This window comes from Giraffa tippelskirchi, chromosome 4 (genome assembly GCF_054371585.1).
Source record: "Giraffa tippelskirchi isolate mGirTip1 chromosome 4, T2T-mGirTip1v1.2.pri, whole genome shotgun sequence".
Taxonomy (NCBI): Eukaryota; Metazoa; Chordata; class Mammalia; order Artiodactyla; family Giraffidae; genus Giraffa; species Giraffa tippelskirchi.
Window position 1 is genome coordinate 198,599,448 of NC_137278.1, and position 21,847 is coordinate 198,621,294.

Below are 21,847 nucleotides of genomic sequence, written 5' to 3' on the forward strand. Positions count from 1 at the left end.
TGATGCACGCTTTCTCGGACACAGCACAAGGCCACTCCCTGAAGCACTGTTTCTATAAGAAAACAGTGAATAAACCAAAACATATAGCAACAGGAGAATAAAGAAATAAAACGTACTGTGTTTATTCTGCAGAATACAGTGGTTAGAGAAGTAACCAAATCTGTACATACCAGTATAGAGCCCCAAGATACACACAGTAAGTGAGAAGACAGACTAGACCGATGCTGCGTCCATTTGTAAAACGCCAGAACAGTACTGTTCCCTGATGATAGCAGGCGGCCATGCGGACCCGTGGTGCTGGCCGCCTCTGCAGAGAACAGGAGGTAACGGGGTAGTGATGGCTGCTTAGAGGAACTTTAGTTCCATCTCAGTGCATTATTAAAAAAAAAAAAACAAAGGAGGGGGGTAGTTACTACTTCTGGAGGGTCGGGAAGTGGGCGTTTATTATTTGTCCTTTTCTGATTACTTTCCAGCTGTCTGTCCGCAGTGAGCTTCCTGTGCATGCAACCACGTCCTCCGTTCCAGGACCACGGGCGGCACTGGACACACTGAGGACCGCATGATCCTAAACCTGATGTATGTCTGAGTGTGACTTTAGCTTTAAGCGACAGACAGACTCAAGTCCCACCCTCTTCTGAGCCGAGGCTCACAGCATTCATCAACATGACTATTTATAAGCAGAACTGTATGGAAAACACTTTCTCCGTGGAGACGAGGACTTCAGAGGGACCCATCTGTTGCACAGAATTTCAGTTCAGTTCAGTTGCTCAGTCGTGTCTGACTCTTTGAGACCCCAAGGACGGCAGCATGCCAGGCTTCCCTGTCCATCACCAACTTCCTGAGCTTGCTCAAACTCAGGTCCATGAAGTCAGCGATGATAACCCAAATCCCTTTTCTCTAGCACCATCTGGTGGAAAAGAGAGGAAACCTCATCTTTAACAAAATCCCACTGTTGTAAAGCAAGTTGGCAACTGTGTGCTTTCTTAAGCACCATGTTCAAACTAAATTCTTCAGCCCACAGGTTAGATATGAAAGGTCTGCTCTTTTTGTTTCTCCTTCTTAGATTCCCTCTTTGAAAATTCTGTAATAGATGATGTTTCTTCTTCACTATACTGTTCTGCAACTACAAACCACGTTCATCTACATCTCAAACCCTCCAGAGTTCACAGTTACAACAGTTGATTTCCATAGTAAACATTTAGTGTCGTTTGCTTTTACGTAAACTATGATGGCAGGTTTCCTCTAAGGACTTTTTGAATATAACATACTATCATACAAATATGGAGTGGAAATTACAACTTCCCTCTTCCAAGCACTGCATGAAGACAGCAAAAGAAAAAAAAAATACAGTATCTTACCAAGAGCCAAGAAAACAGATTAGATTTTTCAGACATTACAGAAAAACATTAAAAAACAAAAAGACATTAAAAAAGCAAAAAAAGAAAAAAAAACCCAAAAGACCCCAAAACCATAGTAACAGGGTTATTCATGCCCCAATTCACAATACTGAGTTCCCTCATCCATTTACAATACAGAGAGGTCGCTGAGCAGGGTGGTAAAATGACCCTGGAAAATTCCAACTGTACTTGCACCAAAGAAGTCAATTTTTGATGGTTTTCCATTAGTGTTTCACATGGCTCTGATTCCACTCGAGTTTTATAACCTGCTATAACGGACAGCTTTTTAACTGTTTCCAAGTCTGCATTAGCAGAGGATGGAAGTAAAGTCAGAGGCACTCCCTCAGAGGCTCACATTTGTTAAGATTTCCATGCAGATGATTTAGATTTAGGGAGTTTTGCTCACCCCGGCCAGGTGGCCCTGCAGGTTCACACACACACACTGCCCGGTTGGTTTCCCTTTGCCTCCTTTCTCAAAGTTTAGGATGAAGACAGTCATCCCTGTGTTAGGGCTGACTGACGTGAGCTCGGACCTGCTCAGAGTCGCTGGGAACGAGCACTTGAGGTCGGTCAGAAAGTAATCCAACAGGCTTCGCATGTAGGCGCCGTGACTCACAACTAAGACACTGGCCGCTAGGCCCGGGGTGCCACTGTCCGAGTTAAACGTGGAGGCACAGTTTTTTCCTAAAGGAAATATCTCTGCCAGGGAACTTTCCAGACAGCTGCTTGGGGCTTCCTGGGAAAACTGTTCGTTCTGACCGACTTCCTTCAGGATCAGTTGACAAAGAAATTCAAAAAAGTCTTTTCCACGCATTTTCAGCTGCAATGAAAGAAAAAAAAGGTGAAATAAAGTGACATTAATAAATTAGAGATACCAAGGGAACATTTCATGCAAAGATGGGCTCCATAAAGGACAGAAATGGTATGGACCTAACAGAAGCAGAAGATATTAAGAAGAGGTGGCAAGAATACACAGAAGAACTGTACAAAATATATCTTCACGATCCAGATGATCACGAAGGTGTGATAACTCACCTAGAGCCAGACATCTTGGAATGTGAAGTCAAGTGGGCCTTAGAAAGCATCAGTACGAACAAAGCTAGTGGAGGTGATGGAATTCCAGTTGAGCTATTTCAAATCCTAAAAGATGATGCTGTGAAAGTGCTGCACTCGATATGCCAGCAAATTTGGAAAACTCAGCAGTGGCCACAGGACTGGAAAAGGTCAGTTTTCATTCCAATCCCAAAGAAAGGCAATGCCAAAGAATGCTCAAACTACCGCACAATTGCACTCATCTCTCACGCTAGTAAAGTAATGCTCAAAATTCTCCAAGCCAGGCTTCAGCAATACGTGAACCGTGAACTTCCAGATGTTCAAGCTGGTTTTAGAAAAGGCAGAGGAACCAGAGATCAAATCGCCAACATCCGATGGATCATCGAAAAAGCAAGAGAGTTCCAGAAAAACATCTGTTTCTGCTTTATTGACTATGCCAAAGCCTTTGACTGTGTGGATCACAATAAAGTGTGGACAATTCTGAAAGAGATGGGAATACCAGACCATCTGACCTGTCTCTTGAGAAACCTGAATGCAGGTCAGGAAGCAATAGTTAGAACTGGACATGGAACAACAGACTGGTTCCAAATAGGAAAAGGAGTACGTCAAGGCTGTATATTGTCACCCTGCTTATTTAACTTCTATGCAGAGTACATCATGAGAAACGCTGGGCTGGAAGAAACACAAGCTGGAATCAAGATTGCTGGGAGATATATCAATAACCTCAGATATGCAGATGATACCACCCTTATGGCAGAAAGAGAAGAACTAAAAAGCCTCTTGATGAAAGTGAAAGAGGAGAGTGAAAAAGTTGGCTTAAAGCTCAACATTCAGAAAACTAAGATCATGGCATCTGGTCCCATCATTTCATGGCAAATAGATGGGGAAACAGTGGAAACAGTGTCAGACTTTATTTTGGGGGGCTCCAAAATCACTGCAGATGGTGATTACAGCCATGAAACTAAAAGACACTTACTCCTTGGAAGAAAAGTTATGACCAAGCTAGATAGCATATTAAAAAGCAGAGACATTACTTTGCCAACAAAGGTCTGTCTAGTCAAGGCTATGGTTTTTCCAGTAGTCATGTATGGATGTGAGAGTTGGACTGTGAAGAAAGCTGAGCGCTGAAGAACTGATGCTTTTGAACTGTGGTGTTGGAGAAGACTCTTGAGAGTCCCTTGGACTGCAAGGAGATCCAACCAGTCCATCCTAGGGGAGATCAGTCCTGAGTATTCATTGGAAGGACTGATGTTGAAGCTGAAACTTCAATACTTTGGCCACCTCATGCGAAGAGTTGACTCATTGGAAAAGACCCTCATGCTGGGAAGGATTGGGGGCAGGAGGAGAAGGGGACAACAGAGGATGAAATGGCAGGATGGCATCACCGACTCGATGGACATGGGTTTGGGTGGACTCCAGGAGTTGGTGATGGACAGGGAGGCCTGGCGTGCTGCTACTTATGGGGTCACAAAGAGTTAGACACGACTGAGCGACTGAACTCAACTGAACTGAATGACTATCTTAAGACATGAACAGGCTTCCCTGGTGGCTCAGATGGTAAAGAATCTGCCTGCAGTGCAGGAGACCAGAGTTCAATCCCTGGGTCGGGAAGATCCCCTGAGGAAGGGAATGGCAACCCACTCCAGTATTCTTGCCTGAAGAATTCTATAGACAGAGGAGCCTGGCAGGCTACCGTCCATGGGGTTGAAAAGAGTTGGACACAACTGACTGAGTAACACTTAGGATATAAACAGAACTGATTTTTCTGTAAGTAATATGAAACTCTATTTCTATTCATTCAATCAGTACTTCCACCGACACTGGTAAGTAAGTGCTCAATATATTTCTGGAACCATGAGAGTACTTTGTGGGCAAAGGTGAGTAAGATACAATGCTTAACTCCTGACTTCAAGCAAACAGAAGGTCATGAAACAGCATCACCTAGGAAACTGCATCCAACACTTCTAACGTTCAATGACAGCAAGGATGAAAAGCCGTCCCTCGCTAAACTCACGCAAAGTCCTTACAAGGAAACTATGAAAATTAAAAATAAGGAGGAAGATGATCACCCAAAACACAACTCAGCAGCAGAACACTCCAGGGGCTACGATGTCACCTGGAGGGGTGGGGGCAAGGGAGGCGTGACAGCCTTGCGCCCAAGTCTATCAGCTGCCAGCCCGCCCTCCTGAGCGGCACACACCTGCTTCACTGACCCCCATCACTTGGAAGACTGCTGCTCCCCATTCTTAACGAGACCATCTAATAACCCATTTCCTCAAATCCATGATCAGTAATGATGCCAAATTAATAAATGAGATAGACAGGACAGGTTAAAGGGGGGAAAACGGTATCATGCAGACAACTTGGAAACTGCTCAGCTAAAATTCAGAAACATCTCGCTCACACGACGAGTCAGGTTTCAGCTCCTCGGATGTCGACCAGCTCGTGGACACGACCACTTTCCCCAGGGCTGCGTACCTGGTCCAAGGTCTCTCCTCCGGGTGGTGTGAACGCTGGGCACTCCTCCCCCGCCGCTTTGGCCATCGCCCTCAGCTCGCTCAGTGGCCTGCCTTCCGCGGCCCCATATTTCTGCAATGATCCAACAGACAAAAGTGCCTTCAGGGGAATTCGCAATACACAGACAATTAAGTACATGTTTACTTCACACTTTCAGCTTACTTTATCCTATCTCCTCTGAAAAGATCCAAACCCAGATCCACGTGACTTCAGAGCTTGTTAGCTGTTTAGGCTTTTAAAAATCAAGCCTGAGCAAAACGCACAAGTTACAGAGGGAATACCAATGACCAAGAAACATGGGAAATCTACCTTCTCAGGATCCATAGTAAGAAAGATTAAAATGACACGTTTCATACGTCATTAAATTAGAAGACCAAAGAGACCACTAACAGCCAGTGTTGATGTAGGAGGATTGGAGGCTGGGAAGAGAACTTTTCACTTTTAAACTCTTCTGTACTAAGTCCTCAGAAGTATGCCTTGCTTTTATAATTTAAGATGCCTCTTGCCTACGATTTTAATGATTAAATAAGACAGTACTCACAAGAGTAAGTAAGAGTAACTGCCACACAGTAGATTCTTCATGTAATAGCCAATTTCACATCACAAACAGGAAGGCATTTGATTTCTAGCCATGGGATAAACTGAGTTGGTGTACTGATACTTTATGGTAGAAGAACAACATATAAGTAAGCTATTAATACTTACCCTTTCTCGAAGTCTTGAATCATACTTTATTGTCATATCTTTGCAAAATTTGCTCTTCTCCAAAATTCCCTGCACAGTCTGCAAATCAAAAGACAACCATTTCTTTCCTCATAAAAATAATCATTACTGGGGAACTCCCTAGCATGCCAATGGTCAGAGTTCCACGCCTCCATTGCAGGGGGCACTGTTCAGATCCTTGGTTGGGGAACTACGGTTCTGCATGACACGCACCCCGCCCCCCCCAAAAAAAATCATTCTGGGAGGGCTCAGGATGGTATCATAGGAAGACCCTCAACTCACCTCCTCTGAAGGACAAGGAAAACCCCAAAAGGCTAACAGATTTTCGAGTGAGAAATCTTACAGGTCAGAGGTAGTGGTGTGACATATTCAAAGTGCTGAGAATTCCAGCTAACAATACTCTACCCAGCAAGGTTGCTCAGAATTGAAGACAAGATCAAGAGTTTTCCAGATAAACAAAAGCTAAAGGAGTTCATCACCACGAAAACAGCCCTACAAGAAATATTTATGGGGCTTCTTTAAGCTGAAAAGAAATGGCAATGATTAATAGCAAGAATACATGAAAGCAAAAATCTTACTGGAAAAGGTATATATATTAATATAATAAAGGTTGTAGATCATTTATAAAAGTTATTTACTGACAAATACATGAATGTGTCAGATATACACACACATATATAACACACACTTACAATTTTCTCCCTCCCTGTGTCTTATTTATGCTTTGTCCCAAAAAACTTTTATAAAGACTTTTCTCTTGTGTTTTCTTATACAAGTACCATAGCTTCAACTTCTAGACTTGTTCTACGATCGGCTGCAAGTTAGTTTTTGTGTACTGTGTGAGATAAGAGTCACATGTCATGTTTTTCCAGATGGCTGGCCCATTGTTTCAACACCTTTTATTGAAAAGACCACTCTTTCAACCACAGAATTATCTTGGCATCTTTGTCAAAGTCCAACTGACCAAAAACACTTACAAAAACAACTGAACATGTAAGTGTGGGTCCCTCAACTTGGGCTTGAAAGAGGAAGTCTTTATTTCACCTTAATTTTCGAAAGCACTTTTGAGTTGTCATTTGTTCAAAATATCTTTTACCTTCACACTCACCTCACCTCACTTTCCTGTTTCCCTTTTGAGACTTCAACTATATGTAATACTGCACTGCTTGGTACTGTCCCACAGTTCACTGAGACTCTTCATTTTTCCTTTTCCAGCCTTTTTTACTTCCACAGTTAATTTTGGAATGTTCAGTTTCCATGTCTTCACGTTCACTGACCTCTTCTTCTACCGTGTCTAACCTACTGGTAATCCCACCCTGTGAAATTTTCATTTCAGAACACTGCATTTTTCATCTCTACAGACATGACTGAGCGACTTCACTTGCACGCACTGGGGGAGGAAATGGCAACCCACTCCAGTATTCTTGCCTGGAGAATCCCAGGGACGGCAGAGCCTGGTGGGCTGCCATCTGTGGGGTCGCACAGAGTTGGACACGACTGATGCGACTTAGCAGCAGCAGCAGATGGAGTTGCTTCTGCCGTCCCCTACTTCTCCTGCTCATGATGCTCCTCTGAGGGCAATTTAGGCTCACTGTGAAGGGGTGACACGCTCTCTGTATTCAGCAAAGCCTCCACTTGTGCTGTGGGAGCTCTAATGCCTCCCCACTTTGTGTGGGCCCCAGCTTCGACTGGACAACCGCACCCCAGCGACTGTTCTCCCCCGGAGTTCTGTTTTCTGCCCTTGTGCGGTTCCAGCCACACCTGTGCAGACTAACGTGCACCAGAGACTGATAAGGACTTCTACACACATCTAGAGTCTTCTCTGTGCATTTCTCTCTCCAGCGCTCTGCCCCACAGATTTTAGTTACTTAAGCCTTCCAAATTCTAAGCTTTGTCCCCTCAACTTGGAGACCACTAACCTCTAGTTGGCTGCTTTTGCAGAAGTCTGGGGATCACTTCAGTCAGAAAACCACAACTGAGGGCTCATCCCTTTGTTTCACTCCATCTGAGATTGCAGCCCAGACTTCCTGGAGTCCACTACCTAAAAACAGTTGTCTCACAGGTTTTGTCTTGTTTTCTGGTTGTTTGTTGGGGGAGGCTACATTCCAGCCCTGTTATTCCCCCATGGTTGTCACTAAAGTCTCCTTCCCTTAGCTTTCAGAAGTTGACTTGGTTTTTTCAAACCTCTGGGATTGTTTTTATAGTAATCTGTTCCCTAAAGATATTTCACACATCTTTTGTTTCTTTATAGCAACATAACTGCTTTTTAAACTCTATCTAAGGTTCCAATATCTGATGTCTCTGTGGTTAAATCTCTGTGGTGTTTCCACTGGATTTCTCTCACAACACCCTCTGCCTTTTTTTGGCATTTTGTTAGACATTTCCCCCCAAGCTGCTGTGATTAAATTACCAAAATAAAATAAAGTATAAAAGTGAAATAAAAAGAACTTCTGTCAGTGGGGAAAAGGGATTGAGGATGATGTTTGTGTGCAATTTAATTCTCTATGAACTCTGGGAGGAAATTTTTCAAGGTTACAACTGTTGAACCTTTTGATCCATGAGCCTCATCCTTGACTAAACTTACCTGTTTCGTCCTTATAAGGTCACTGGAGAAAACATGAGTAAACTTCACATCTTTAAGAAATATACCAGCAGCAGCTGCTTGTTTAAATCCAGTTTCTGAAAGAGGCTCATCTATTCCTTGTCCTGCAGTATTAAGAGAAGGAATGGTAATGTTCAAATATATAAAGGATGCAAATAAAAATCACACCTAAGAGAATATAAAGAGCATTTACCTACATTTTATTAAAAGACTTCCTTGAATACTTTCCACATAACTTTTCAGAAAACTAAAAGCAAGCAAAATTAAGCTATAATCCCTAGAGGTTCAGGTATCCAAGTGTTTTCCAGAAGAATGTCTGCCTGATGGGAACTGGTGGGTGATGAGACTGTCTTCAGCTCCCCTGCCTTGCACCGCCCACCACTTTACCAGCCTATTTCATTAGTGCTGCCTCTGATCTACCTTCTCAGCTCAGCAGCTGTATTTAGGTGGTTGGATCATCGCCTAGAGAAGTTTTCCCTCTTTATCTCCACTGTTCAAATTCAATAACATAGTACTGCAAATCATTCTCAATAAAGGCCGACAAGGCTTCTACCAACTTAGAGCAATTATCAGTTCGGCCTGTGACATCACACACAGGACAATAATTCATCGTGAATGAGGGTCAGCAGAAACAACGGGTAACAGATTTGGAACCACCAATACTTCAGACATGGAAATCAGCAGAGACTACACGCTGAATCACAAAAACAAGCAACAGCAAGTCCTCAAAAATCAGACAGGTTTCTAAAAGAACTAAACAAATCTTTTAACAATGAAAAACGGAATTGCTGTGGAGGGAAAAATATCCCTCAGTGGATAAAAGGAAATTCATTAAGCTGAGAAGCTTCATGAACCCACAGGTAAGGTTGAAGTCGTCCCCCATGCCCCTTCCCCACAGATACGAGGTGATAAGAGCACATCTCAGATGTGTTAGAGACTCGGAGGAAGGACAAGGATTCCTAACTACAGCTAGTGGGAACTCCAGAAAGAGAGGAAATGGAGAACAGGAAGTATGAGACAGAACAGGAAGTGCAAAATGGAGACGAGGAAATGTGAAATGGAGAACAGGAACTATGAGACAGAACAGGAAGTGTGAAATGGAGAACAGGAAGTGTGAAATGGAGAACAGGAAGTATGAAACAATAGGAAGTGTGAAATGGGAGAACAGGAAATGTGAAATGGAGAACAGAAATCAGGAAAGACATAAAACTACAGATGAAGGAAACATGATGTACACCAAGAAGGATAACTTATTAAAAAAAAAAAAATACCCTAACAGATTTAGTAATAGAAACTGTGGAAAACCAAAATAAAAAGACTTTAAAAACAGCTACAGAGAAATCAAGCACTGGAGGAGGAAATGGCAACCCACTCCAGTATTCTTCCCTGGAGAATCCCAGGGACGGCGGAGCCTGGTGGGCTGCCGTCTATGGGGTCGCACAGAGTCGGACACGACTGACACGACTTAGCAGCAGCAGCAGCAACAGAGAAAGACAGATGGGACACCATGGGATATGATGGGACATCATGGACATGATGGGATACCCACCATGGGACACCATTTGGCTGAGAGAAGATCTCTGGACAGGAGCAACGGAAGCCAAAAAAACACCCAGCAGAGTAATAGTTTCCAAAAGAACCATCAGTCTAGAACTGGACTAAAAAAGACTAAAGAGAATAAAAACAGAACTGCCTGGAATAGAACTGATTGAAACTATCTTTACCACCAACCGACTTACACGAGAGCACTTCTCAGAAAAGATGCTCCAGTAATGAAGGCCCAAGATGCAAAAGAAATGGTGACAGGAGAAACTGGCAAGTACAACTGTAAATTTAAACAAACACTGCTGCTGCTGCTGCTAAGTTGCTTCAGTCGTGTCCGACTCTGTGTGACCCCATAGACAGCAGCCCACCAGGCTCCCCTGGCCCTGGGATTCTCTAGGCAAGACCACTGGAGTGGGTTGCCATTTCCTTCTCCAATGCATGAAAGGGAAAAGTGAAAGTGAAGCCGCTCAGTCATGTCGGACTCTTCACAGCCCCATGGACTGCAGCCCACCAGGCTCCTCCGTCCATGGGATTTTCCAGGCAAGGGTACTGGAGTGGGTTGCCATTGCCTTCTCTGAAACAAACACTAAGTAAAATAATAATGCCTAGGTTGCATAGGTGAAAAAGGACAGGAGACTAAAACAACAGCACATGCCATTGCATTTTTCAGGAGAGAGGATGTTTATCTTATACTTTATTAGGTATGACTGGTAAAGACATAAAGACTATTAAAAGACACGGCTTATTTCAAGGCCAGAAGGCAAGATAACAGTGGGTTGGATAAGGAAAAGAAAAGCAGGCACCTAAGAAGTAAAGGTGAATGAGAAGGAAAAGATTAGAAAAAGAAGGAAAAAAGAGAACCACAAAGGAAAAATCCAAACACACGAGAAACCAGAGTCAACATAGACAACTCACTCTCATCAGTTAACAAAAAGACTGCTTTTTTTTTTTTTTTTAAGAGAACCAAAATCAGCTGCCTACCATTTACAAGGTAACACTTAGGACACCAGTACCCAGCAAGGCTGAAAAGAAAGGGATGGGAAAATACACACCAGGAAAATTCCAACCCCACACAGCTGGAGCTGCCATATCACTCTCAGAAATGCACGACATTGTGACAGAAGTCTTACTAAGGATTGTGAAGATCACTATAAACAATGTTCAATTCACCAGAAAGAAAAAGCAATCTTTAAACTTGTATGTGCCTAATAAAATAGCCTCGAAGTATATAAAAGCAGAATATATAAAGCACAAATTGATAAAATTGAAGGTATTTAAGGATGAATTGGCTATCACAGTGGGAAATTCAATATATCTCATGCATAAACTGACCCTTAGGTCAAATAGGTACATGAGTAAATTTATAAAACTAGTGAAGTATGGGAAGATTTGAACGACAAAATCAAGGTTAATGATTTGATATAAAATTCCAAACCCAACAATTAGAAAACAAAGATTTTTCTCAAACATATAGTAGATTTATAAAAATTGACCATGTAACCAATTTCAAAGACATATTACCAAATAAACTGTATTGTCCAAACAGAAAGCAGTCACACTGTAAGTCAGTCACAAAAGATGAAGAACAAAACCAAAGAGCCCACTCATTTGGAAATTTAAAAAACAATTCGAAATAACTTACAGGTCAATGAAGAAATCATAATGGAAATTTAAGATATTTGGTACTGAATACTTACTAGATTACTATAAATCAAAACTGTAGGCATGCAACAAAAACGGTACTTATAACCATATAAGCTTGAATGCTTACAAAAATTACAAGAAAAAGAAAGTGGCTGTAACTGAAGAAACTAAGCATCTAACTTCCAAAGTTAGGGGAAAAAAACGAAACAAATCTAAAAAACAGGTCATGAACATCAAAACTTTTATTCATGTTTCTGCTGTCAGCTTCAAATGAAATGAGACCAGTGAGCAGGGCCCACGAGGTATGGGTAATGAGTCCTGAGGATGCTCTGGGTGGGGCCCAGGTCAGCGGCAAACAGAGACTGGTTTCCAGCAGAAGGAGGCAGGCACGTGGGGTATTAAAAATCAGCTCCTGCAAACACCAGATGTCCCTAGCCCCCAAATATAAAACTCAACGCTTGTATCATCGGAGCACAGAAATAGCATGTCTAGCTGAAAGATATTCTTTAGAAGCCAGACCAGCTGGATCACAGGGAGATTAAAAGATCTGAACCCAAATTAACAGAACAAGCTGGGGTGAGGGGGTGGGGGGTATATTCAGAATAAAGTAACAACCCCATGTGAGAACAGAAATTCTCTCTTTTTAAACTATTTCTTTGTTACTATTAAAAATAATACATCTTAGCAGGAAAAATACCATTAACACCAGCCAGTAAATTATGGTTTCCAAATATGAAGTCATTTTAAACCCTAGCAGATATATTTGAAGACAATTACTCCTTAATCAGCTGACAGGTCGCTTCAAAGCTGCCCACAAACAACTTGGAGCACTGGTCTTCACATCCAATTCACTCAAGAGACTTTCTCCTCTTGAGTACCATCTACTCTGATCATATTTCTGTGACCATGTGCTTTAATTATGTAATCCCAGGTCACAGTCGAGACCTGTCCTCGGTCCATCCTACCCTATCGGATCTCTTTAACCTGCATTTCACATGAACACAAACAGAGAGAGCTTAAATAAAAGTCAGAGAATACCAACCTTGAATTATTTTCTCCTTGTTAAGTCTTGTTTCTCCACTAAAATAGAAAAACGGGGAGAAAGCCTTTATTATCAAATTAGGTTACATTTGAAATGAGGAAAAAAACACCTGACATTGAAAGGTCATGATATTTGCAAAGACAGCATATTGTACATACGGGAGAATCTAACCTGTAAAAATGACATTTATTCTAAACTATCTGCAGTTGTCTATTCTATGTACCGAATTGATGAGCTAAAAATTTCAAACTTCCAAATTAAAATGTATAGATAAATCTCAAGTGAATTGAAGGCAGAGAATGCTATTTTTCAAAGTATATGTACAGATATACAATGGAATATCACTCAGCCACAAAAAGGAATGAAATTGACTCAGTTGTAAGTGATGTGGATAAACTTAGAGCCTGTTGTACCGAGTGAAGTAAGTCGGAAAGAGAAAAGCAAATATTGTACATTAACACATATATATGGAATCTAGAAAAAAGTACTGATGCCCCTCCTTGCAGGGTAAGAATAGAGACACAGACGTAGAAAACACATCTGTGGACATGGAGGTGGGGGATGGGGGGTGGGTAGACGAATCGAGTAGCACTGAGATATACACACTACCACGTGTACAACACATAGCCGAGGGAAGCTGCTTACAGTGCAGGGAGCTCAGCTCAGTGCTCTGTGACAGCCTAGAGGGGAGGGATGGTAGGGAGGCAATGTATGCATACATGTATCTGACTCATACTGTTGTACAACACAGTCAAGCAATTATACCCCAATTAAAAAAAAAAAAAGTGTATGCACGGACAGAAAATTTTTGTTAAATCATCTTCTTAAATATGTTGACCAAAACTACTTCCCCCAGGCATCAGGACCAAATAGGACAGCCAGTCCATCCACTCATCTGCTGGGCTGAGCGAGCAGGTCCAGGGGACCATGAGCGGAGCGGGAAGGGGTACAGGGACCCGCAGCCCTCACCCCGGCTCCTGAGCCCTTGAGCCGCTCCAGCTGCTCCGCTCTGCGAAGCTAAGGAATTACAAAACCAAGCCCAGCCCATTCTGAAGCAACCGTAAGAGTCACAGGATGAGAAATACTGTCACAAAATAACCTGACTGAGGCCGGTCAGGGGAGGGCGGGGGAGCACTGGCGTTCTATGGGGCATATTTTGCTTTCAAATCACCTCATAAACATCATAGAGGAGCAATCTAGCAATAGAATTCCCCCCCCCCAAATTGTACACAAATATTTAGTTTCACAGCTTTGTAAATGTTTGTTACAAACCAAACATTTCTCGAGGGGTTTGTACAAATCCTTGAAGCAACTGGTTACAGCTAGCTTATTTGGGGAGTGGGAAAGAAAATTGGGTGACTAGAATAGGTTTACTATTAATCCACTTCCCTAACCAAAGCTTGGCTTGTAGCAGCCACAGGGAAGGTCAGGGGAGCGGAAAGGTCAGAGGAATATATTTTGAAGGAGTCAGGAGTAATAGCACTCATTTTCAAAATCTGCAGTGTGATTCACTTCCAAGACAGACATCCGACTCTGCAAGAATCCCAAGCCTTATGACAAGAAGCCAAGTCTGATGATGACCGGCCATTTATAGGCCCTCAAATACGCACCGTTCGTTTGGGGGATTATCACGCTGTTCTTCACTTTAAAAGGCATTTTATTTTGTTAGTTCTGGTTTATGCTTGATAGCGCTTCTCTAGAAGCCATATAAGATAGCTTAATTTCCTAATCACATCCTTTTAAATAATTCAAATTCAGCAGATAAGTACTTGGGTTTGCCACAGGAGAGACAAATCATGGGATATTAGTGTACAACTGGGGCGAGCTGTCAAAGTAGATATGCTCTGGTATACACGAGAATGGAGTGTACTCTCCCGCTCTTCAACCATGAATATACAGCCTTACAGTGATTCCTCTACACCAATAAATTCATTTGAAAATAGAGAAGTTTGCAAGGGCTAGGAATGTGAGGGCTTTCACTGGACGGTTGGGTGGGAGTTAGGGAATGTAAAATACTCAATACATGATACATTTGTGTCTGTATTAGATTAGTCCTAGCTGCACAGGCTCTTCCAATTAATCAATCCTACTCCCAGAAAACACACATAGCAGGAACATAATAATTACATGTATCTTTATAAGAGTTTACAGGTGATCCAATATTCAACTTGCCTGCTCTATTAGAGCAGAACAATAATTAGCATTCAATGAAAACTAAGTAACTGCCAAAAGAGGCAGAATTTAAAAAAAAAAAAATCAGTGTTGCTGTCAACACCTATACTAATTCATCATCTTTCAGGAATTAAAAGTAAATTAAATTTAGCCTGTAAAAATGTTTAAAGAACTAGCTAAAAATGGAAATGAAATGGGATGGTTTTGCAGGCAACTAATTGCAAACACCTACAAGAACATTTCAAGGGAACCAGAGGCCTTTCTGCATTTATTGGGGTTTTCAACAATGCTGCTCTAAGACCATGAGAAACTACAGCTCAATCAGATTAGTAGACTTGAAGCCTGAAATCTGGGGTATTCTGTTCCAACAATGATACCCACTGGCACTCTCACGTTCAAGGATGTTGATGAAGATCAACATGCTGACAGTAACAGCACAAGATTCATAAAGGGTCTGGCTGAGCTTAAACTGCAATTAAAAAGTTGTCTTCCATTATTAGAAGAGTCACTGTTCTATAAAATTTAGTTCAGTTCAGTCGCTCAGTCGTGACCAACCCTTTGCGACCCCATGGACCGCAGCATGCCAGGCCTCCCTGTCCATCACCAACTCCCAGAGTCTACCCAAACTCATGCCCATTGAGTCTGTGATGCCATCCAACTGTCTCATCCTCTGTCGTCCCCTTCTCCTCCTGCCTTCAATCTTTCCCAGCATCAGGGTCTTTCCAGTGAGTCAGCTCTTCGCATCAGGTGGCCAAAGTATTGGAGTTTCAGCTTCAACATCAGTCCTTCCAATGGACATTCAGGAGTGAGCTCCCCTAGGATGGACTGGTTGGATCTTCTTGCAGTCCAAGGGACTCTCAAGAGTCTTCTCCAACACCACAGTTCAAAAGCATCAATTCTTCGGCACTCAGCTTTCTTTATAGTCCAACTCTCACATCCATGCATGACTACTGGAAAAACCATAGCCTTGACTAGACGGACCTTTATTGACAAAGTAATGCCTCTGTTTTTTAATATGCTGTCTAGGTTGGTCATAACTTTCCTTCCAAGGAGTAAGTGTCTTCTAATTTCATGGCTGTAATTACAATCTGCAGTGATTTTGGAGCCCCAAAAAATAAAGTCAGCCACTGTTTCCCCATCTACTTGTCATGAAGTGATGGGACCAGATGCCATGATCTTAGTTTTCTGAATGTTGAGCTTTAAGCCAACTTTTTCACTCTCCTGTTTCACTTTCATCAAGAGGCTCTTTAGTTCTTCTTCACTTTCTGCCATAAGGGTGGTGTCATCTGTATATCTGAGGTTATTGATATTTCTCCCAGCAATCCTGATTCCAGCTGGTGTTTCATAAATTAGCCAACTCTTAAAAATACTCATCATGCTATCCATTTTCAGCATTTGACCAAATCAGGTAATAGAAAATTCAACGTAAACTCCCAATACTATGCTGAATGATTGAATCCTGCTGATTCCAGTAAAACTCTCATGTCATGTGTTAGTCGCTCAGTCGTGTCTGATTCTTCTCGACCCCTGGACGTAGCCCACCAGGCTCCTCTGTCCACCTGGGTGTCCCACGTTGCAGGCAGATTCTTTACCATCTGAGTCACCAGGGAAATCCAGTAAAACTCTGGTGATTATCAATCCAGTTCAAAATTTTTTCTTTTCCTGAAAGAATCATCAATTTTTAGCTTTGAGAATTCTGAAGGAGGAAACTAACTATACCCTATCAATTATTTCAACACTTTCTCTGCAATTTCTTATGGATGCATGTGTGCTCACTGGCTAAGTCGTGTCTGACTCTTTTTGACCCCATGGACTGCGGCCCGCCAGGTTCCTCTGTTTATGGGATTTTCCAGGCAAGATTACTGGAGTGGGTTGCCATTTCCTCCTCCAGTGGATCTTCCCGACCCAGGGATCAAACCTGCATCTCCTGCATTACAGGTGGATTCTTTATCACTGAACCAGCAGAGAAGCCCTTTCCCATGAACAGAACAGAACAAAGCAAACTGTTCTTATCACTCTTCACAGTCAGATCACAAGAAGTAAAAAGTAGCTTCTGAAATGGCTAGTGATAGCCAAGCAACCCACAAACACTAGGTTTTGATTCTAAAATAGGAGGCAGAAGGGCAAAGCAGTTAAAAGGATGGGCTACAGCACTGCCACATGACCTCTGTGTCTGTTTCCTCACCTGCGAATTGAGAGGCCCTCTTTACCTCACTGGATAGTAGTCAGAATTTAATTACAACAGTACCTGGCAAATACTAATTCATTAAGACTTATTTTTAAATTAATTCCTCACAGGATTTCTTTGGATTTTTACACCTTTCAAGGCCTTTTTAAGAAGGGAGGAGGGGATAAAATACACATTCATGTAACAATTGTCTATTAAGCATCTAAATAGGGATCAGGTTGTTTTTCAAGGGGTGGTTTAGCCTAGATTTTCTACGGCTTCTGGGCTTCAATTTTATGTCAGGCACTGGGTCAGGCATCTAGAAAGTGCTCCAAGTTAAGAGGAAAGTGCAATCAAGACTAGTTCCTGTTCTGCTAGGGTCTAGCTATAAGACCTTCGAAGGTCACATGATGGTCATAAACCATTCTATAAAATGCAGAGGAATGGGGTGGAGAAAGGATCTCCATTTCTAGCTTGTCCATTAAAATCCTGTGAGTCCTAAAGGGACAACTTCAGATGACAGCTGAGATAACCTTCCTATTAAGGAAGAACAGGACCAAAAAAAGGCAGCAACTAAAGGCAGCTTGACAAGGTTAGATCATTCTGATGTTCCCTGCAAGCTCCAAGAATTCAAAAATGGAATCTCAGTTACCTGCAACCCAGTCCTCTGATACACAGAACCCACTCAGAATGCTGGTCCCATTAACCACACACACATACTGGAGGATTCGCTACATTTTTATCCGAGTTGTCCTTACAGAAACAAAAGTTCATTAATTCTCATACATGCTCCCCACCCCTGCAGTGCTATGCACTTTACCTTTCTAACATTTAATGATCACACTAACCCAGTGGAGTGGGGCCTATCACTATCCCCATTTTATAAATCAGGAAACTGAGGTCGTGGAAATTAAGTCGGTTAAAGGAAGCCCAGGTTACAAGGCTCCCAGGTGGAGCCCAGATTCCAATCTATGTCGCCCTTGCTTGAAAAATCTGTGCTCCTGACCGCCCTGAACTCAGTTGCTAAGTTGCTTCAGTCGTGTCCGACTCTGTGCGACCCCATGGACGGCAGCTCACCAGGCTCCGCCATCCCTAGGATTCTCCAGGCAAGAATACTGGAGTGGGTTGCCATTTCCTTCTCCAGTGCATAAAAGGGAAAAGTGAAAGTGAAGTCGCTCAGTCGTGTCCGACTCTTAGCGACCCCATGGACTGTAGCCTACCAGGCTCCTCCATCCATGGGATTTTCCAGGCAAGAGTACTGGAGTGGGGTGCCATTGCCTTCTCCTGAACTCAGTTAACACCGGGCAAATATAGAGTCGAAAAGGAAAAGGAAGGCATGGCAAGACATCTCAGCATTTGGTTCTCTGTAACGTTGTATGTTAAAAATATTTGTTGAGGGCGGGGCGAGGCCCCCCCTCCGCCCCCAGCTCCTCCCCCAGCGACTGAAGCTCTGCGGGGAAGAAGAGAATCTCAGACCCGAGCCTGGGGGACCGAGGGGACAGAGTGGGCGCAGAGCCTGCAGGGGAAAGGTCAGTCCCGGGCCGGTCCACGCTGCAGAACCTGGGGGTTCAGCTGGGGGCAAACGCGAGGCCCCCGCGGGAGGTGCGGGGACTCGACTGTCTTCCGATTCAGCCGCCCCACAGCTGGGCGGGGGAGTGGGGGGGACCTAGACCTCACTCCGGCCGACGTCCCTGTCCCCACGTACTGGAGGACCGATGACATCTGGCCCCTGGCCTCCAGCTCGGCGTCGCTGGGCCAGGAGGGCCGGAAGGGGGTAACTCACAGGGAACACCCAGAAATCGCCAGGCCGAGCCACGGGGAAACACACGGGACAGGACTGACGGGGCGGGTGCGAATCCTCGGTGCCCCCGGCCCAGCCCCGCAGCACGCCACGGAAGGGAAAGGACAGCCCGCGACGGCCATACTCACTGCCGGACCACGGTCAGAGCGAAGCGCGTCATCCCGCCCACGCCCGGAGCCAGTGGAGCAAGGACGGCAGCGCCGCCAGAATCCGCACCAGCTGCCCCGCACTACGCCCGCCGCTTCCGCACCGCGCCGCCAGCCGGCTCCGCAGCTATAGGTGGAGGTGGCCTCTACGTCACTCCCTGACCAGCCAATCAGAGAGGCGGGGGCCTGGCTGGTCGCGAAGACTGATGGGCGGCCAGGTCCCGTCCAGGGCCGTGGCGCGTGCGCCGCTGCGCGCAGGCCCGTGATTGGAGCGCGGCAGGTGCGGCGGCCCCGCCCCGGGCCCGGCAGGCGGGTCGCGCCGGGGCAAACCCAGGGCTGGAGGCTCTGCGGTGATAAGGCTGCCGCAGCTCCAATTGAGGTTAGCCTCATTTGAGGCTGGAGTGCGGCCAGCAGTCCTGCTTCATGGATGTACAGCTCCAGACACGTTCGGTCCTAGGGTTTATGTTAACCGCTGGCACTGGGGGCGTGGGGTCAGCAGCGTACTTAGACTCACACGGCTTCAGCCCCCAACCCCGCCTAGACTGACCTGCTCCGGGCACAGTCTAGGCTTGACCCCGGCAGCCCTTATCTGGACTAGGCCTCCTTCTTCGCCTGCAGGGCCCGATTTTTACCAAAAATCCTGCGAAGCCACTTGCTGGAGAATCCTTCCACCCTTGATGTCTAATCAAACTCCTTTTCCTCCCTTCTGTTAATAAAATCACGTTCCTCTCCGTCCCTATTCCCCCAATATCTCACCTAGTTCTTCATGGTCATATTTTCCGTTCTTTACCTCATTTTCTATTCTGTCCTTCACCCTGCACCCTTGGCTATGCATATGTGCTCAGTTGTGTGTGACTCTTTGTGATCCTATGCACTGTAGCCCGTCAGGCTCCTCGGTCCATGGAATTTTCCAGGCAAGAAATACTGGAGTTGCTACTGCTGCTAAGTGGCTTCAGTCGTGTCCGACTCTGTGCGACCCCATAGACGGCAGCCCACCAGGCTCCCCTGTCCCTGGGATTCTCCAGGCAAGAACACTGGAGTGGGTTGCCATTTCCTTCTCCAATGCATGCAAGTGAAAAGTGAAAGTGAAGTCGCTCAGTCGTGTCCGGCTCTTAGCGACCCCATGGACCGCAGCCCACCAGACTCCGCCGTCCATGGGATTCTCCAGGCAAGAGTACCGGGAGTGGGGTGCCATTGCAGCAGCAGCTTCCCGACCCAGGGATTGAACCTGCAGCTTTTGCATTGCAGGCAGATTCTTTTCCGCTGAGCCTCCGGGTAGCCCACCCTTGGCTATAAATTTCCATTTGTCCTTGTTGTGTTCAGAGTTGCATTCATTTGTCAAATAAATCAAACATCTAAAAAAATTAGCTTTATAATATAAGGAGAGAGAATTGTTTTGGAAAAATTGAAAAAATTAAAATAATATGAAATTTTTAATTATCCAAGAACTACCTATAGAAACCATGTATGTTTTCATAAACTGAGAATCAGGGGGAAAAAAAACAGTAGAAAAATGAGAATCTTTGAAAGAATAGACATTATTCTGCATTATTCGTTCAAGAGTTTGGAGATGACCCTACAGTTTATAAAATGAACAGGGAATTCATTTAAGCTTTGTTAGATATAAGCTGGAAATGACCACTGATAAACTTTTGTTGACAACATATAAAATAACATATGCTGTTTTGTTTTTTTATAAAAAAGGATGCTTGGTTGTGGCAACTCATAGAATTCTGAATTAGTCAGGATAGGCCAAATTATGGTAACAAATTAATCCTGGAATTTCCATGGCTTACTACATAAAAGTTTTATTTCTCTCTCATGCTACACGTCTGACATGGATCAGGAAGGGGCTTTACTCCACAAAGTCCTAACTTAACAGTTATCAATGACCTCCTTACATGGATTCACAGTAACTAGGGCAGGAAGTGAGAACAATTGAGGGTGTTGAACCAGTTTTTAGAGACTTCATTCAGTGTCCAAAGCTACTCACATGACCCTCCTTAACTGCAAAGGTGACAGGAAAAGTGAGGAACATGTGAGTGTTCAGTGTGTGGACAATGCCATCCATACGGTCAGTGTCCAAGCCTCCGTGGGTTATGCCTTGGTCCCCTTCTATTCTCCACCATGCAGTCTCTTCAGTGATCCTACCCAGTGTATAGATATGATTTGTGTCTACAGCCTGCAGCCCTCGCCTCCGCCTTCTCCTCATTCGTTTACTTTTTCTCCCAGTTTTACTGAGATATAATGGACATACAGCACTCTGTAAGTTTAAGGTGTACAACATAATGATGTAACTTATACCCATCACGGAATGACTGTCATGAAAAGTTTAGTGAATATCCCTCATCTTGTCATGTCCTGTGTTAGTTGCTCAGTCATGTCTGACTCTTTGTGACCTCTGGACTGTAGCCCTCCAGGCTCCTCTGTCCATGGGATTTTCCAGGCAAGAGTATTGGAGTGGGTTGCCATTTCCTACTTCAGCGGATCTTCCCAACCCAGGGATCAAACCTGAGTCTCCCGCATTGCAGGCAGCTTCTTTACCATCTGAATCACCAGAGAAGTCCAGGAAAACTCTAGTGATTATCAATCAAGTTTGAAATCGTTTCTTTTCCTGAAAGAATCATCTTAGAGACACAAAATTATAGTAAAAAAAAAAGGCTTTTCTCTTGATGAGAACTCTTAGGATTTACTCTCTGCAGCTATGTTTATTATCTTTATCATGTTGTACATTACATCTCTAGTATTTATTTATCTTAGGGCTCCCTGGGTGGCTCAGTGGTAAAGAATCCACCTGCCATTGCAGGAGACACCCATTCGACCCGTGGGTCAGGAAGATCCCCTGGAGGAGGAAATGGTAACCCATTTCAGTATTCTCTCCTGGGAAATCCCGTGGACAGAGAAGCCTGGTGGGCTACAGCCTATGGGGTCAAAAAAGAGTCGGACATGACTTAGAGACAAAAATTTATTTATCTTGTAACTGGAAGTGTGTACCTTTTGACTGCCTTCATCCAATTTCCCCACTCCTCAGCCCCCAG

At 44.0% G+C, this 21,847-nt stretch overlaps 1 protein-coding gene across 3 annotated transcripts; it reads right to left on the reverse strand.

The window, feature by feature from the left end:
- Positions 1 to 98: 98 nt before the first annotated feature.
- Positions 99 to 18,911, reverse strand: TIGAR (TP53 induced glycolysis regulatory phosphatase). Of its 3 annotated transcripts, XM_081483521.1 has the most exons (7): positions 18,792 to 18,911; positions 12,524 to 12,561; positions 8,275 to 8,396; positions 5,673 to 5,750; positions 4,929 to 5,039; positions 1,804 to 2,217; positions 99 to 907 (listed from the first exon to the last, which is right to left on the reverse strand). In XM_081483521.1, exons 1-7 carry the CDS (start codon positions 18,821 to 18,823, stop codon positions 869 to 871), a joined length of 834 nt encoding a protein of 277 aa, XP_081339647.1. In that variant the 5' UTR covers positions 18,824 to 18,911; the 3' UTR covers positions 99 to 868. The 3 variants fall into 3 exon arrangements, with proteins under 3 accessions (XP_081339647.1, XP_081339646.1, XP_081339648.1); XM_081483520.1 differs by lacking the exon at positions 99 to 907 and having other exon boundaries at positions 1,705 to 2,217; positions 18,646 to 18,845; XM_081483522.1 differs by lacking the exon at positions 99 to 907 and having other exon boundaries at positions 1,913 to 2,217; positions 4,855 to 5,039.
- Between the last annotated feature and the right edge of the window lie 2,936 nt (positions 18,912 to 21,847).